The following is an 18,583-nucleotide window of genomic DNA, read 5'->3' as shown; positions in this document are numbered from 1 at the left end:
GAGGCTGACAGGCTCAGGCTGCCCAGTTACACATGGGCTTCTCACTGAGGGGAATTGGGGTGATGATGGTGAAGATTCTGACCTCCAGGAGGAGGAAGCCTAATCTGGAAGTTGATAAGAGCTTTGAGGGATTATCATAGAAGAGGGGAGACTTTTCAAAAACAATGTTTTCTTCTCTGAACTGATAAGAGTGATACAGTGTCCTCCCTGGGACACCTCCTATTCCAGCTGGTAGAAGGCACCTTGTATCCAGAGCTTCCTTCTGTAAGGCTCTGTCCTGGGGAATGGGAGAATGAATGAGGTCTGATGTCTGAGCAGCTGTGCTAAGGCTAGATTCCTTGTGTATATCAAATGGAAAGAAAGAGTAATAAGGGGTAATTAATTAGACCTAGTTGGCAGGAGAAATCTAGCACCCAAAATGTCTAACAAAGCTTGTTTTTGCACAAAGCTCATCTGTGTAAAAGTCTAACAAAGCTCGTTTGCGCGTTTTTCCAGAGTGTCCCACTCTGGAAGCTGTCTTATTTTGTGTCCAGTGGGGTCCTGCACCTCTAGTAGCAGGTGTGTATGTAAAAGATCTCAAGCCACAATGGTGCTGCTAATTTTCCTTTTCATTGTCCTCATTGCAATATTCAACTGCTTAAAAAAAAAAAAGCCCAGACGTTTGGGTATTGCAATGAGTGCTGGTGCATCAGAGCTCTTGGGCTTTACTCTGTTAATTCCATTCTTCACATTAAAAACATGGGTTTTTCTTTTCCTTTTTACTTTCCTTGTTTATGAAGGAGAAAAGCAAATAAATACAGAGCTGAGATTTAAGTTGCTCTTGCCAGGTGACATTCTATGGGAATGTGGACTTGCCAGTATGTAGATTGTAAATAGTTCTTTGATTTAAAAAGGGTCTCTTAAGTACAGAGCACAGCCTACGGTAGTGAGGGACTAGGAATGCTTCCAAAATGGGTGTGAGGGAAGAAATTGCCTTTTAGATTTCCTCCTCTGGGTGCCCATCTTGCTCTGAGGAATAGTGCTCTGCCTCCCATAGCCTGCTGAAAACTGTGAGCGTGTCAGGGGTGTAACTGTTCAGAGTTAGTGCTACATGTTTTGCAAGATGGGACAACTCTGACTTTATAATATTGAGCAGATGTCATAAAACTCAGTCATGAGTGCCAGCGATTCTTAAATTGCAGGCCTGAAGAACATCACAGAAAGCAGCGTCTCAGAGGAAGACGTTGGCATGAACAGTGCAACCACCCAACAGGAGTCTTCAGAGTCTCAAGGAAATCAACTAAAATCCCTTCTAAGTACAAACTTCACCTTCTAAAAGAGGGTTGCTGCAAGTGGCCAGACAGTGGAGAGGGACAGTGCATGCTGGAGTATAGCCAAAGGATGTGTTGAAATTTGGATGAGGGTTTTTAGCTGGCTTTGGAGTAGTAAATTGTGTTACATAAAATCGAGTAGGCTGTGGGAGCGTACTTGAATCGGTGAGAGCTCTCCTGAAGAGAGTGTGCTGGTGGTCTGACCTGCTTCTGTGGTGTGGGGAAAATAAGTACCAAGGCAAACTGTGTTCTGAGAAGCTGAGGAGAAACATAATAGCTAGTTTATGTGGTGCCTCTTTGGGGTGTACTAAGAGGAGTAATTGAAAACATATAATTGCTTTTTGTGAATTTGGGGTATAAAAACACAAAGAGAAATGAACAAATAATGACTGTGTAAAGCAATATTTTTTCTATATTTGCAGATACGCAGGAGTTTAAAAAGAACGTGTATATTATTCTATTTAAGCTATTTTAATAAAAACATAAGAAATCAATTCTTTTCTGCTGCTACTTTGTTAACAGGAAAATTATATTTTATTTTCTTTTTATGTATGAGACAGATAAAGGGTAAATTGGCTAGAGGAAACATAAATAGTAAAACAGTCACTATGTACTGAACTGTATTCAGATGCAGAAGAAACTAAGGGAAAAAGAAATGTCCCTTTCTTTCCTCAGTTTCTCTTGTTTACTACATCAACATCAGATATTTACACTAGGTGAAATTCATGGGGTGGTTGTTATTTTTAAGCTGACACTGTCCCCTTACAAATATGAAAACTGCAGCATCTTAGCCATTAGATGCACTAGTTTCTAAACACACACTAAACCAAACAAAAAATTCCACTTAACTTTGTTTTGGTTTTCTTTTTGTAGTTTTCGTGACTATACTAAGATTTTGCTAGTGTATCCTTGCACTTGCTGTAGTCAAAATAAAGATCAAATGCATAGTGAGATGTAGCCTTAGATATCGTTCAGCCTGTAAATAAAAGGCTTTGCCCTCTTTTCACAAGCCTTGCAGCTTCCTCAAGCCAGGGATTTCCTGTGGGGCACAGCTAACCCTGCTGCAGAGGAAGCTTGCTGCTTTCATTGACTCTTTGTTTCTGAAAACTGGTATTCAGTGACATCCATGACCACAGAATGTGTCCTGTAGTACTTTGCTTGCTAAATGAAAAGACTGCCTCTGCTGTGCTAATACAAGTGTAATAAGGAGTTATATTTACTTTTTTTTATATTCTACACAAAGGCTCAGTCAAGAGAACGTTGTATACTGTTGGATGTGTACATCCCCTTTGGTATGTTCCTTCTCAGGGTGAGAAATAAGGACAGCCCTTGAGCTTCTCCATTCACAGGCAGCACAGTGGATGGGGCAAGTGTCGTGAACTTAGCTCGTGTCTCCAGTACATCCTACTTTGCTTTACCTGCCTCAGTTTTAACTCATTTTCAACTGTTCTGTGCAGCACATTGCTTATAAATCCATCAGGTCTTGACAATCGTTCCAACCCTTTAGGTTATCAGTGGTTTTGTGGAAACAATTTGTCTTAATTCATCAAAATGAGGATCTGCAGCTCCCTAGCAAAGTATCCAGGTGAAACCAAACATACAGTTCTAGATTTGCTTGTGCCTTTACCTAGACAAATGGCAGACGTCTGCTTTGGTCATTATGCAAGGATTTTAGTCTGCAAAACTTATGTGGCTTCTCATGCAGGGATCTTAACAGTTGTTTCACTTAACCAGTTAAAGCTTTGAGTAAACATATCTGGGGTTTTTGAGTTTGGTTTTTTTCTTGGAAGTTCTCTGTGTGCACTCAAAGGCCAATGCAAAAAATCAACTCTATTTTCTACTACAGTGGGTTTTCACCTCTGTAATTTGCACTTAAGACCTTGGCCTACTTCTGACCTTATTGCTTCTAATTGGTAAGAACATATTTCCAGTGTTCCTTTTAAGATGACCTGCTAGTCTAATTAGCATTGATATATTTAGCATGTAACACATTTGTACCTCTTCATTAGAGCTAACGAATGTCAATAAAACACAGCTTAGTTTTAGAAAGAAAAAGAGCTGGGGGTAAAGATTTCTATAAACAGTGCTGTAGTCTTTGTGATGAATTGGGTGTAACAGCGGAGAGCGGCAGAGGTGAAGCAGGCTGTCTGTTAAACAGGAAATGAGTGATTAACATTTTTTGTCCTACTGATCGTAATTATTCCCACTGGCTGAAAAAAAAATAAACACTGCTCTTTACTATAGCTACAGAGTAAAATTTTGAGTTATTAGTCATTTTGGCATTGTATGGATGAACTGCTGCTTTATTACTTTTTTTTTTCCGTTTAATGAACTTTGCCTATAATTGTGATTCCCATTTTCCTTGCTTTTGCAAGGAAAATAACCTGCTTTTGCTCTGCATTTGAGGACAGCTTTTCCTCACACCGTTGTGTCTGTGTGGTGCCTGCGTCTCTGTAGAGTCACATTCCTGGTCACTGCATTAGAGCCCACAGTGAATAATTGTAAAAGGACTATCTGCCCACCACTGGACACAGCAGCCTTCCTCAGGGCTTCATGGGCTACAGATGATTCCAGTGCCTTTAACCCCTTTGATGGGCACACCTTAGCAGTGGTGCACAGTGCCCCCCTTGCCTGCACTGTCATTCAATCGGTCTGGCCTTGGCATAATGTAGGTGTTCCTCACCTTTCCTGAACAAAAGATGCAGGCTTTTGTATGTGCAATGGCAGTATTTTGTGGAACTGATTTAAAAGACTGATTATTTCCCTGATCTCTGATGTTTTGATAATTGAATCCTTTACCAGCTTTTCTGTGATAGCACCTGGTCACTCAGGTTTTTCACAAGTCCCCCTGCTTTCCTGGTTTTGTGTTACTGATGTACTTGCACAGGCTACTTGTGAAGGCCAGAGGTGTGAGTGCTTAAGGAGAGCAGAGAGGAAGCCCTAGTTTGAAGGGCATCCTGACTTTGTAACATTTCTCTTCAGTGAGGTCTCCTTGTTGGCCTCCTGTGTCACTGGTGAACTCGCTTTATCATGAGCTGTATATGTTCAGACACATATATATGTTTCATGTTTGTGGAAAACGAAATGTTTATTTACAAATATAGAACCCTTATATTTGTCAAACACTTGTTTTCCATCTGTTGGAATAGAAAGCTTGTAGCATCAATTTTGTAAAGGCAGTATTAGAATTTGTCTGAATCACCAAAAATAGTTATCCCTGCGATCATTGAATTTTTTTATCTGATATTTATTTCTTCCCTTTTTTCTACACTTCACAATTTTCAATGATAAATGAAGTTAATAATTGAAGCCATCATTTATCCTGATGGCGGTTTGCCTTTTTTCTTTTTTTACTACATTGAGGAGCCTTCTTATTGCTACCTTTCTTTCATTTTTGAAAATGGATAGATTTTGGACAAAACTGTTGGCTGCCTTGGTTCTCCAGATGATTTTACCAGAGGGATGAAGGTCCATTCAACAAACTTCATTTAAAAATGTCATGTGAATTTTTGTCCCTTGTTTTTCCTAGCCAGTATCCCGTAGTTTCCTTGGCTTTGAAATCCTAGGAAATGTCTATATATTTGGTGTACACTGTGTAGATGATAGATCATGCCTGTATTGTGCTCACAGAAATAAGTGTAGTTATAAAACACAGTATTGACACTGATGTAGGTGATAATTAACGTGGCTGTGGCCCTGTCTCTCTCTCGGTGGTACAGAAAACGTAAGAGGGGTTGAAAGTTTTGTTTGGGGTCACCATATGTGGAACAGTCTCCAGGTGTGTGCTTGCCCTGTGCGCACACTTGACATACTGTGAACCTTGTAAAAGTTTTTACTTTTGTTCTTCCTAAATGCCAGTGTAGGGAGAGTAGGCGGTGTTATCATCTCGTTAGAAATGTCTGAACTGCCTTTACGGAAAAGTGCTTTCAAGGAGTCTACCTAAGATGGGGAAGAGGTTGTAGGGTATAGCAATTGGGAAATACTCAAATATATGTTAACAGAGTCGCTTGCTCTGGCATGTAGGCATGCGTAGCCACGTCTTAAACATGTATGTCTGAAGCTGGATATGCATTTTCTGTTCCTACATGTTACCAGAGAAGAAAACTCCAGTGGTTGAGAAGTCCCCTCCAGTCCCTGGTGGCAGCAGGATGCAACCTGGAGGATGGCCAAGCACCTTCAGTGTTCAAAGTTTTTTCGTCTTTGACAGCTATGAGAGGGAGTCACAGGATAGTATAAATCTGTGAACTTGAATGCAGAATGTATAGGACTTAGATTAATGCCACTGACATATGACCACAGGAAAGCCCCTCCCTGTTCAGGAGACACGTATAGCAACCATATAGCAATAGCACACACTCCATCCTGTTCTTGTACATTTATGCATGGAAAAAGGGGTGCATTGCTGAAATCTTACCACATGGAACACTTTATGGAAGCGTCTCGATGTTTGGAGGTGATGTTTCATGGGTGGTGGTCTGGGAAAGACTCCCCCTATGCTACCACATGTAATGAAAAGCATAGAGAAACAGTGGAAAGTCCCCCTAGGAAGAGAAAAGTATTTCTTCACTTTTTCCAGCTGGTACTTAAGTGTTTAACAGTGCAGGAGAAAAAATGAAGTCAAACAAAAGCACCTCCCCAAGAACAAAGGACCCAAAAAAGCATGACCTGTTTGGGAGGAAATCCTGCCCTTCCACCTTCATGCAGCTGCAGGTGGCAAGTTTCCAGCATCTTCTAAATATGACTCTTTGACCTGAGGCTAGGTGACATGCTTTCTGTCCATACTCTTATTGGACAATAGAGAAAGTTTTTGAGCTGTAATAAAAAAATACCACAACTGGGTGGCAAAACTAGCTGTTTCATTAGTGTCTGAGGTCTCTGACAATGCAGTGTGGTTGTGCTGGTGAACATTGTAGCATCAGGAAACTTTTTGAGAGAGAAATGTGTGGTGTCTGTAGACCAAGGGCTTATGACTGTCCAGCACTAGCTCTGAGGCAAATCCAAGCTCCATGTGCAGCATCAGCATCTGAACTTTCTGTATTTCATAGTTACCAGGTAAGACAAACAGGATTGCCTTACACCAGACTGTTGTACCAAAGGAAATTCTGGTAGGTCTGGAGTTACCAATGTTTTCTTTCCTCCTCAGCCTCTTCATCCAAGCCCCATAAACTTGGCAGCGCGGTTGGAAACCACAGCAAAACGGGTGCAGGCGGTGTAGCTATTGCAGGCAAACCTGGCTGTTTTGCCAGGCATGATCTAATTTAGCCTTGGACAGATGCCACATGGTGCCACTTGCCATGGATAGCCCCCGCTGCTGCTGTCCGGCTGTTAATGCCGAATGAGCTGTGAGCAAGTGTGCTGGAGAACTTCCTGGCTTCTGCACACTTTCCTGGGAGTGTTAATGACTTTTTTTTAGAGTGGTGTGTGCCACTGAGGCTCCAAGAGGAGGATGATGTGAACATCTGGACCTGCTGTAGAGTACAAAGACCTAGAGAGACAGGTTGAATGTCTTCTGTAGGAGCATATGGAAATCCTGGGGGGATGCGGTCTTTACTTCTGTGCTGCAAAACTTTTGCTTTGGTGTTGTCAGCACAAGGAGATTGTGCTGGCTCAGAAACCTGCTGTAAGTTGTCAGTAACAGGATGTGCAACCACAGCTGATGGTAGAACAAGCTGACAACTTGTGTACGCCATCCCATTGGAAGAGGTGTAGAAAGCAGTGGACTCCTGGGATGTCGTCTGAATGAAAACTTAGTGGGCAGTCATTAGACTGTTAATTTTAATTAAAATCCTTGACCTGTGTGTTATGGAAGCAGTGTTGCTCCTGGTGCCCCACAGTTTGTTATGACTACATCTGTTTCCAGAGGCCAACTCCTTCCTACCTGTGTTACTAGTTACTTGTGAATCTCCCTCAGATGGCATGCCATGCTTTATTGCAATGCTGTCAGCATATATGTCTCGATAACAAACAGACTTGTTTTAGTGAAGTGTGCTGACTGTCACATCCATTCCTCACTCTCCCTTTTGGTGGCTATCATGGCACCTTGGTGGGATGAGTGCTGCCTGTGCCCATGGATGAAAGTAGGAGGGTGGTAGAGACCATGAGCACTTGGAGGTGCTTTTACAGATTTGGGGTCGTAGAGCTCACCAGATAATCATAAATCCAGACCTAGGTCCTGCTTGGAGAGGTTTGCAGTTGGGTTGAGGAGGAGGTGCTCCAAGGTCTGGGAAGGAAGAAAGATGGCAAGTGTCACTGTATGTTCTCACTTCAGGAAGTACAATGTTGTCAAGTTTAACAGAGCAACTGAGTTTTCAGGTGTTTAGTAAAACAGCAAATTTACTAAAAAAATAATTAAATACCTCAGCTTCAATTGGGATAGGAATATAATTTTTCTCAGCAATTAGTCAAATTTAACTTAAGTTGCGTGTTTTGCTATTTATATCTTGGGTTTAAATGCTGTATTGGATATCGGTAGAGCTGTTGGAAATGTCAGAAGCACAGCTGAATGATATAAATATGTAGACTTGAAGGAATAATTATCTTGGCTTCATGAGTTTTATTAGCTGGGGTGTGCTCTTCACATTGCACGTAGCTGATACCGGGTTTGCATATTTTGAGTCTTAAATCAGAAAGTGGCTTAATAAGCATATGCCTAGTTCCTGGTCTGAATGCTGAAGTAAGTTTACTTTATCTCAGAGGCAAAAACTCAATCCCAGGAAGCACTCCACAGGTGGCAGCAGCTCTGCTGCCATCCTGACCCAGATTTTGATAAAATTCCAGTGCAGTTACTCTCAGTGCAATCTGGCATGAACTGCTGCTGTGCAAAGACCTTCTTCAAAATGCAGGCACTTGCTTTTGGAGTCATTCAGGCCAGGATTTGGGAGGCTTTGCTGTGAAGTCCAGGTGAAACCCATGGCTGAAGGCATCTCTGCAGTGTTGTGGGGCTGGCGGTGCCGCCGCACACCCCAGCCACTAACAGCTGCGCCATTCCTCCGGCTGCCAAGATCCACTGCTGAAACTATACTTTTTTATCAGGTCGTGTTTGCATCTGGCAAGGATTTGTAGACACAACATCATTAACAGCAGTGCATATTTTCACAAGATTTACCTCTTCAACACTTTTTCCAAGTTAGTAAATCATAGCTTCTTTAATGTCCTGCTGGCTGCATGAAAAACAGGAATTTATGTAACAAGCTCTGGGCCGCAAACCTTTTCCTGTTAGGAAAATTTTTTTTTCATTGCTGGCAGAGTTAGGAGACAGCTCTGTTACTCAAAGAGCGACCTCAAATGTCCTCAGTACAATAATACCAGATTATAGCGTTTTTGATGACTAAGGAATAGCAGCGATTTCTTAAATATTTAACACTTGTGTAGCAAAGAAGAGGGAGCTGAGCCTCATCACGGTGTTTTCCCTGACTGATGTTTTGTGTGTTTGATATGGCTATTTTGATACTAAACAGTGATCCTGAGCCAACTGGGTATGTTTACAAAATACAGTAAAAAAATGAACTGGCGCAGGAGGTTTTTTAATCAGCAGCCACACAGAGCAAGTTTGTTGCGACATTTGTAGAGCTGGACTTGTGTCAGCCACAGACTCATCTGTGGCCCTTGAGGGAAAACAATGGGCTGCGCCAGGCCAGCCTCACAAGGCTTCTCAGCCAGCCCCTGGGGCTGTGGGCAAGCCCAAAAATGGATTTCCAGGCTTACCCTCCCTGTGTGTTAGCTGCACCTGGTGCAAATAAAATTCCAAGGCCTTCCCTAGCACCCTGTTGCTAGATCAAAGATGATATTTTGATTGTAAGGTTACCTGAAGAGATACAGTCCTACTTCACAGTTTCTAGGAGAATTTTCTTTTGAAATTGAGTAAGTAAACACTCAAATGACAGAGTCATAGAATGCTTTGGGTTGAAAGGGATCTTAAAGATCATCTTTTTTCAATTGCTCCTGCCATGGGCAGGGATACCTTCCCTTGACCAGGTGGCTCCAAGCCCCATCCAGCCTGGCCTTGAACACTGCCAGGGATGGGGAATTTTTGATGGTATCTGTTTAACTGGGATAACGTGTAAAGATGGTTCTTTGGAGGAGAGGCTGGAAAGGCTTCTGAGTTTAGGCACATGGTTTGACTCAGTGCTGTGCTGGTTAAGCAGTTGGCCTTGAGGCTGTATTCTGCCATCCTCTGGTTGCAGGGAGTGTCTTGTGCTCCTGTTTGGGATGAAGCTGCACTTCTGGGGGCACAGTCTCAAGCCAGTAGCACCTGTAAGGTGTTACAGGGCTGTAACACCTCCTTACTGCCCTCATCTACTCATCTTCTCTTTGATCCCAGAGTAACCACTTCTGTTGCGCTCTGGAGATGGCCAGTCCTGCTTTGTTTGGCTTTCCATGGTCCAAAACATATCATGGCTCCTGCAGGGAATTTGAGCCTGTTGTCTCTGGTTTAAGACATGAGATGACTGTTTGCGCCTGGCATGCCTTCTTAAAATCTTTAGACAAGTTGCTAAAAATTACTATGAATGGAAGGCAGGTAGCAAATTACTGATTTCTCTGTCACTGAGATCTAGTTTCTGGTTTTACACATTTATTTCATGTGTTGTTTTGTGGTTCCCTCCTCCTTGTTCTGCATGAATTGCAGTCCCAGCATAGACCATGGTACTGTCTCACCCTTTTGTTAACATCTATGGCTGCCTGTTTCAGCACTCTTTGAACTTGTGGCCTTTTGTTAGCAATTGTGTCAAGATACAGGAAAACTTTTCTGTTGATACAATGTTTTTTACATGTGCTCAGCAGAAAATTATGTGAACAAAAATAGGTTTATTTAAAGCTTGGTAATGCAAAGATTAGTCTCTTGTTAACAGGTCAGCCCTTGGCCTTCCATTTTGGAATTTTTTTTATTCTTTGTCTGTATTTAAGAACAAAACATGAAACATTACTCATGACTGAGGAGGTAAAAAAAAGCTGCAGTACCTCTGGTCATTCTTGACACGAGATATCTGGTGCCCTCAGGTATTTAAAGAGTCAATTTTGCTTATTAAAATGTTGATTTTGAAAGAGAAAAATGGTTTTAAGACAGAGTTTCATTACAAGCTTGTAATTTACATTAGTTTATATTCTATGATTTCTTAGGCAATTTATGATGCTTACTTATAAAAATTAGAACTTAATCCTCAACTAGTTTTCTATATGTATTTTCTCATGTAACACAACTGGTTTTCTATGTGTATTTTCTCATGTATCTCATGTAGTGATATAAACCTCACTAATGCTCAGTGGCAGTAGTGACAGTTTGTGTGTCATGTGTCTGTAGGGATGTGCAGGATGAGAATCCATTATAAGGACCATAGAACAGGATCTAGCATTCCTGAACTTTGCATAAAATAATAATTTAAAAAAATCCATAAATACAGTCAGATTCATTCATTAGTCGACTCACTTTAGTTGTCTTCTTGATCTTCTGGCTTACTTTGTCTCCTTTATGTGGAATTTTTATTTCAGAACAGTTCCTGCAATTCTTTTTAACTTTTTATAATGTCAGATATGATGGAGGTAGATGACAGACAAATTGGCATGGCAACTCTTTGCAAGCTTATTTCAGCCAGTTCAGAGCCGTGAGCCGATAAAAGATCGGCTGTTCAGGCTGGCATGTTTTCTTATTTAATGACTACCCGTGTGTTTTCTAACAAAATGAGAGTATGCTTACAAAAGCAGGTGTTAGTATGCCATAAAAGATGCATGTCTTCTCCACTTCTTACATGCTGTTCTGTTTTTCAGAATTCAATCCGTCACAACTTGTCTCTGCACAGCAAGTTCATCAGAGTTCAGAATGAAGGAACAGGGAAGAGTTCCTGGTGGATGCTCAATCCTGAAGGAGGGAAGAGTGGCAAATCTCCTAGAAGGCGAGCAGCATCCATGGATAACAACAGCAAGTTCGCCAAAAGTAGAGGCAGAGCTGCCAAGAAAAAAACAGCCCTTCAGTCTGGTCAAGAGGGAAGTGGTGACAGCCCCGGATCACAGTTCTCAAAGTGGCCTGCAAGTCCCAGCTCTCACAGTAACGATGACTTTGATAACTGGAGTACATTTCGACCTAGAACGAGTTCTAATGCTAGCACAATTAGCGGAAGACTTTCTCCTATTTTGCCAGAGCAAGATGACCTTGGAGATGGGGATGTGCACTCCATGGTATACCCACCATCAACCACCAAAATGACTTCTACTCTACCGAGCCTTTCAGAGATGAGTAATTCTGAGAACATGGAAAATCTTTTGGATAATCTCAATCTCTTGTCACCTAATACGTCAATGACTGTGTCAACCCAGTCTTCATCTGCCACCCTGATGCAGCAAACACCAGGTTACTCATTTGCATCCTCGACCACAAGTATAGGTTCACCAAATCCTGACTACAGGAAGTTCACTTATGCTCAAGCTAGCATGAACTCTTTGTCCCAGATTCCTATGCAGACTCTCCAAGACGGTAAATCAAGCTACGGATCGATGAACCAATACAACTGCCCTGCGGGACTTCTGAAGGAGTTACTGACTTCCGATTCTCCGCCGCACAATGATATCTTGGCATCAGTGGACGCTGGTGTTTCCCAGGCTGGTGGCAGGGCGCTGGGCCAAAGCGTGCTGATGGTTGCCAACTCGGTGGTGCCAAACTACGGCAGCCAGCCACCGCACAACAAAATGATGAACCCCAATGCCCGCCCACACCAGGGACATAACCAGCCAGCGCCTGCAGTCAATGGCCGTGCCTTGTCACACACAGTGAACAGCATGTCGCACACATCAGGGCTAAACCGCCTGTCAACAGTGAAGACTTCGTTACAAGTGCCTATGAGTCACCCAATGCAGATGAATGCCATGAATCCGTATGCCCCTGTTAACAGTTGCAATGGCTACGGGAGGGTGGGAATTGTTTCCCTCCACCAGGAGAAGCTTCCCAGTGACTTAGATGACATGTTAATTGAACGGTTGGACTGTGACATGGAGTCGATTATCCGTAATGACCTCATGGATGGAGAAACGTTAGATTTTAACTTTGACAGTGTATTGCCTAACCAAAGTTTTCAGCACAGCGTAAAGACAACCACACACAGTTGGGTGTCAGGCTAGGATGTAGTAGGAGGTAAGCTGTGCTTTTTATAATAAATCTGCAAAACAGCTAAAGGGAAAAGAAAGAAATATCAAGATGATTAAAATTTGGGAGTTCTTCTGTGTTGGCATGTGAACTCCCTCGGTAACAGTCAGTCACTTTCCAGTCCTTTGTTAGTTTGAGAATCAGGTTTACACTGGTGCATAAGGACTGTCAAGTACCAACTTCTCTTACTTCATGTGGAGTGCTAATGTTTTGTCATTGATGTTTTAAAGAAAAAACTTGATGGTTACTAGCCAGTAATAAATACATTTTTTCCCCATTTAAAGTATCTTAAAGCTAGCTTGAGCATATTTTAATAGATTGATTCATCTATTGTGAATGTTAATTTATTCTTTTTGTTGTTTTTTTCTTTCTTCCTAGGCTATGGTCAAATTCTCCAGACTTGTCTGACAGCAGGAACTGAGAAAAGCAGTACAAAGATGTCCTTCACCTTTCTTTTTAATTTTCTTGACAAAGCTGTGCGCATGCACTAACTTTTTTTGGGGTCTTTTTTTTTTTTTCTTTTTTCTTCCTTTCATCAGAGTTGGCAGCAGAGAGAATATTTTCCTGTACAGGATGTTTGCCCAAGGTTTGCAGGTTATGTGCTGCTGTAGATAAGAACTGTGCCATTGGAAATTTCATTACTCTGAAGTGCCAAATTCACTACACCATATAATCACAGCAAAGACTCTTACTTACATCTTGTTGTGCTTTCGGTTTTGTACAGTATGATCTGTAGAAGAAGAATTGTTTTTTTAAGACTATCTGTTTTGGTCCAAGAAAAGTTTATAAACTTTTGTAAGAATACTGTGATGATCTCATGCCCTAAGTAAGTTTAACCTTCGTTGATGTTACCTGTGTTTTGATGAATTGAGATAACTGTGGACTTGCCTTGCAGCAGTATGAACTGCATTATTTTACTCAAAATTGCAACACATTTCATATGGGAATAGAATAGCCTGTTAAATATGATCCTACTTAACTCACTGACTATTCAAACAGTAGGTTAAATGCCATTTGATCAGTTACCTGTATGTGTGTAAATTTATGCAAGAATATATCTGGATTTCATTGTCAGATTAATCACTTTATTGTTGGGCTTAAGATAATTTTTGGAATACTTTCCAAGCTATTTTTCTTATAATTAAAATCTACTTTTGTTACATAGGCAACTTTAAAAAAAATAAATCTGAGATCTGGCAGCATTCATAACTTCTTCATTTTGTACAGTATTTTAACTGGATTAAGTACATGTTTTTATAAATTTCCCTAGCACTTGGGAGTGCTAATAAAGGAAAAACTTAATAAGGATCTTGAATACAAAACATTTCTGTCCCTTTTTTTGTTGTGTGATGTATAAATATAGACTTTATGTTTAGAAATATTTAATCAGTTTTATATATGCATTTTTAGAAATGTCATCTGCTTCTATTACCATTTTAACTACCACAAAGTGTTAAGTATTCATTTTTAAGATGCTTGTACAATGCTTCACATTTATATTTATTTCATGGAGGTCTCATAATGTTTGTGCGCTCAAGAGCAGCACCTTTTGCGGAAAATTTGTAATTGTAGTAAAATTAATCACAAAATTATCATTTGTCTTAATTAGCACTAGTTTTAGGGTTCATCTGTGTTTCTGTTGTAAAGCAGTAGATTTCAAGAGCCAGAAATGCTACTTTTGAGTGGGAATCTAAACCTTTGCAGCACGAAACATTACTTTTTTCACAAAGAAAGATAAAGTAAGTGGCAAAGTTATACAAATGCATGAGGTTTAGGGTAGGGGAGAGCATTACTAACAGAGATCTTGTTTCTGTGGTAAAACATGGTCTTGCTGGAGCAAGCACACTGACAACTACCTGAGCATTTTCAGGAGTGAGTCTTGGAATAAATGATTTCTGATTTTTTGTAATTGCATGATGCAGTTTTCATGGATGTCTGAATAACAGGCCCCACCTCTCTTTTCACTGGTTGCTACACAGCATTTGTGTTGCAGAAATCCTTGGATCTTTTTTAATGCACTGACAGAACTAACAGCTTTTTTTGCTAGGGTTGGCTGTTACGAAGAAGGGGAGAAACAAATATCTTCACAGTGATTTTTTTTTTGTCTAAATAGCTCATAACTAGAAAATGTCCTAATTGAAACTCATCTTCCCTGTAATGGTGGTGTATGGTGGAGAAGGAAACAGGACATGCCGAATAAATGAAGTTTAGTAGCAAGCCATATATTTAATGATGCTGTTATGACTTTCCTAAGGCTCTGCGATGTATTTATTGATGTGCTAGCATTTAGCTCCCTGTTGGGCCTAAATCACTACTAATTACAGCTGGTCCTACTTTTTTAGATACACTATTACAGTTGTCAGGCAGTTCCAGAGGCTGATGTGATACAGGATTTTCCCCAGCATGAAATTGGCCTTTGAACTTGTTTTGAGCAAAATTAAATGTTCTTAGTGCCAAAGCCTCAATAAAGCCACCTGCTTTTACAGGCAAATATCTCCAGGAGCATCTTCACCATCAAATGCCTAGTCTCTGAAACATGATAGTAAATCCTGGCAGTGGAGCAAGTGGAGGGCTCATACAGGGGTTTCTGAAGATCATTCTGTCTGCTGCATGTGCAAAAATGTTTGCTCCCAAATAGATACTGATACACATAGGCCAAAGTAATCATAAAATCCACCTCTGCATGCAAAGAAAGTAGTAATCAATGCTATACTGCATGGGGATGCAGCTGAACATGCTACATTTAACAATATACCTCCTGTTTATTATTTACTGCTACTGTATAACTTCCTGTAAACAGATATTTTATTCATTTCCTTTAATACCTATGAATAACACAAATGCATCCTTTCCTTAATTGCAACAGTCTGTAGAAAGCCCTTTTAATTACTGTAAGAAAACAGTTGTGGGTAATCAGAGATTTGGACTGTGTGGTCAATTCAGCATTTTTTGAGGTTTGTGGGTTTTTTTAATTTTGAGGGGTTTTTTTGTTCATTTGTATGGGATTTTTTTGGTTTTGGGATTTTTTTTTGTGGTGCCATTCTAATGTTTTTCAATTTTGTAATTCTGGAATACTGTGAAGTTGGTGAAGGAGCATGTTGTCTGTCTTGAAAACAAACATTATGTGACCTCTAGTTATAAATCCTTTTCCAGTAAAAGTATCAAGTTTCTGGAGTAACTTAGTTTGTCAGAATTGTTGTAAATGATTGGTTTGTGAATTGTGCAGATGATCTTACCTATGCAGCCTTGTTTTTGACTTTTCTCTGGTTTGTACTGTTATTAAAAGTTTATTGTATTATAGAGCTGTTCAGATATTTTAAATATAAAGATGTATTGTTTCCATAATATAGCTATATGATGTATGTTTAGGTAGTAGATGCATTAATTGGAAAGCTCTGCTTTGATAAACTGACAGTTTGCCTACACTTATAAGCAAAAGTCATATTGCTTATTATTGGCTTGAGTCAACAGAGCATCCCTAAGAAGTTAAAATTGGACCAATTGTAAAACAGTATAAAATTTGCACTTGTTAAACCACTGGATGTATGTTAGTACTTTTTTTATTTTTTTACTGATTTGAAATTCCTATTTTCATTATGAAATTGCGAGGATTCTTAATTTATGACTGATTTTAAATAAGGTATTCTCATTATTATTGTTGTTGTTATTATTATTATTTTGGTAATCGTAAGATGCAGCATAGTTTATGCAAGCCAAAAGCAAATTATTTGACATGAAAACTGGCCTCTTTTTTGAAGGTGTTCCACAAACCAGCAATATCTGAGAGATTGGCATGTACATACTGCTAGTTCTATTTGTGAGTGGTGTGACAGCTCTTCAACGCTTCACTGCTCTGACTTAGTCACATTGCAAAATTAAAATTCATATGTGGATATTTTCAGAAAAAGTGCCTGATGTACTTCTACAGACACATGAGAACAATCCCTGACAGTTCGTTGTATAAAGCCATAAATGTATATAAATTATGTTAAAAAGATTTTGTGTCCTTTCTTGTATACAGAGAATGAGATTTGTACCAGGATTCTACTTGTGATTAGTAATCCTTCTACTGAGATGTTGTCGTAATCACTTTCCTCACTGTGTAATCTTTTTAACGATGATGATCCCGTTTGGACAATCCTGATGGCATTAGCAATTTTATACAGAAAAATACCTCATGGTACCAAGTCTTGCCTGACGAGATGATAGCATATTAATGAGCAAACACTAACTGCAGAATAGTTAACAAATTTTCCATTACTTGATATAAAGGAATTTTTCTCTCTTGGCATTGCTTCTGGATTTGGAACCATAGCAAGTACAGGAACCTAACAGGGCTGTGTTACCAGTGTTTAATCACAACCTAGTGTGCTAAAAGTAACTTGTTTACAAGTCTTTGAGACTAAACGCAAGAAGAATCCATGCCTGACTCCTAGGGCTCACGAGACACCTTTGTGTAGAGATGTGTTGTTACTGGAAGGTGCACAAAGCAGCATCAGACCGTGTTGCCTGTGCTTCACCAGGCGTAGTTCAGAGAAAATGGCAAAAAGTCCTGAAATCGTTTCAAGAATGGGTATTTGTAAGTATAAGCGCTTAATAAAATTGCTATGTAATGAGATGGTAATTAGTGTATCAGAATGTTATGTGATACATTATTAAAGAATAATAAAAAAAGGGGATGTTAACATCCGTAAAACCACAGGAAAGAATTAGTCTTTTACTCCAAATTACATGTTGGCACCTAATGCTATTGAATGTGGAAGAGAGTGAGCCCAAGCCCTCTTGGTTCTCTTTCCCCTGGTTTTTGCCTCTGCCCCTCCTGAAGTCTGTACCTTTTCTTAGAGTAGGTTTTTTCCTTGCTGAACGTTTGCCAGGAGGTGCTGCTCCTTTTGCAGCCGTGCTTTAGGCTGTGGTGATGGGAGCGCTGCTGATGTGAGTGAGTAGGGAGAGCAGGAATGTCTAATTTTTTTTTTTTTTAATTTTTTTTTTTTTAATTTAGATTGTGTTTCAAAACAGAACTGGAAGAAAGGATGAGAGGCTGCCAAAACAGACAGCCAATAACACCCACGCCACAGTTGTCTTGTGAGGCCCAGATCCCTGCTTGCCTGCAGGTGGGGAGGGAAGGGGTAGCAGAGAACAGGCTCTAAATGAATTGCTGGCAAGAAAAAGGCAGTTTGATCTTAAAGTGAGCAGAGGTAAACCTAAAGAACATGAAAGAACTAATTGCATGTAAAAATAGAAATATTTAAAGATAGCTAAAAAATAATTTCTGCTTGTACCTTGCAGTTCCATCTTTATTTTAGCTTGGCCCTTTTTTCTTCAGTGTACATTTTGGAAGAGTTTTTGTGGGTTAGGGGAAGCTGAGGATATCTTCTCTGACATTTTCAAAAGCCTGACTTCTGGAATGAGAGGATTTTAAGATCCAAAGATACTCTATTTGGGTGTTCATGATGCTGTTTTTGGAAAGGATGCACATCTAATTGGTACATGACTAGTTACTGTTGTCAGGAGAGATAGTCAAAGCTTGTCTCTTGGGAAGGGACTGGCTAGCAATTTATGCCAATCTGGCAACAAGGGATTTGAATCTGCTGATCAAGCAGGAAAACCTCAAAGCATCTTTGTGCTCTGAGTCAGTTCTACATCATTGTAATAAACATGTTTTTGTGCAGAAACGTCTACTATGTCACCTCAGTTGATAATCCAGTTAAAACTACAAATGACATTAGGTCTTGCAGCCATTTATTGTGCAGCTCGTGTGCAAAGATGGGATTTGTGAAGATCCTTGGAAGGAATAACTTGCAGTGATCAGTGCCTGTGGTCATGCCCACTGCAGGAATTGCATGCAAATCCTGGTTCATTACCTGATTGTTTTGCTTGGGGTAATGTTCTGGCATGTGCCAAAATGATAGCTAAAATGAGGAGGCAGGGACGGTGCCCCATCCTATTTTATGTTCTTTTACTTGCTGTTGCACCCTGGGGCATGCAGAAATTTTGCATGTATTTTTTGCAAGTAAACTTCTTGTGGGGGTGTTTATCACTGAGATGATGGGAAAAGGGGTGAGGGCTTTGTGCAGTACAACTGGGAGAGCATTGCAGGAAGCTTCTGATGGGTATAATAGGGCCGTGGAGGTACGATTCAGAC

General features: G+C 40.3%; 1 protein-coding gene across 1 annotated transcript in view; it reads left to right on the top strand.

The window, feature by feature from the left end:
- The window catches only part of FOXO1 (forkhead box O1), a 61,222-nt gene extending 44,157 nt beyond the window's left edge, over positions 1-17,065 (top strand). The window contains exons 2-3 of the mRNA XM_063392000.1: positions 11,073-12,429; positions 12,820-17,065. Coding sequence (XP_063248070.1) covers positions 11,073-12,416 — 1,344 coding nt within the window. The 3' untranslated portion in view covers positions 12,417-12,429; positions 12,820-17,065. The remainder of the gene's footprint in view (positions 1-11,072; positions 12,430-12,819) is intronic.
- The last annotated feature ends 1,518 nt before the right edge of the window (positions 17,066-18,583 follow it).

The sequence above is a fragment of the Prinia subflava genome, chromosome 3 (assembly GCF_021018805.1).
Source record: "Prinia subflava isolate CZ2003 ecotype Zambia chromosome 3, Cam_Psub_1.2, whole genome shotgun sequence".
Lineage (NCBI taxonomy): Eukaryota > Metazoa > Chordata > Aves > Passeriformes > Cisticolidae > Prinia > Prinia subflava.
The sequence above is the reverse complement of the archived record's forward strand: the minus strand, read 5'-3'. Positions and strand labels throughout refer to the sequence as shown.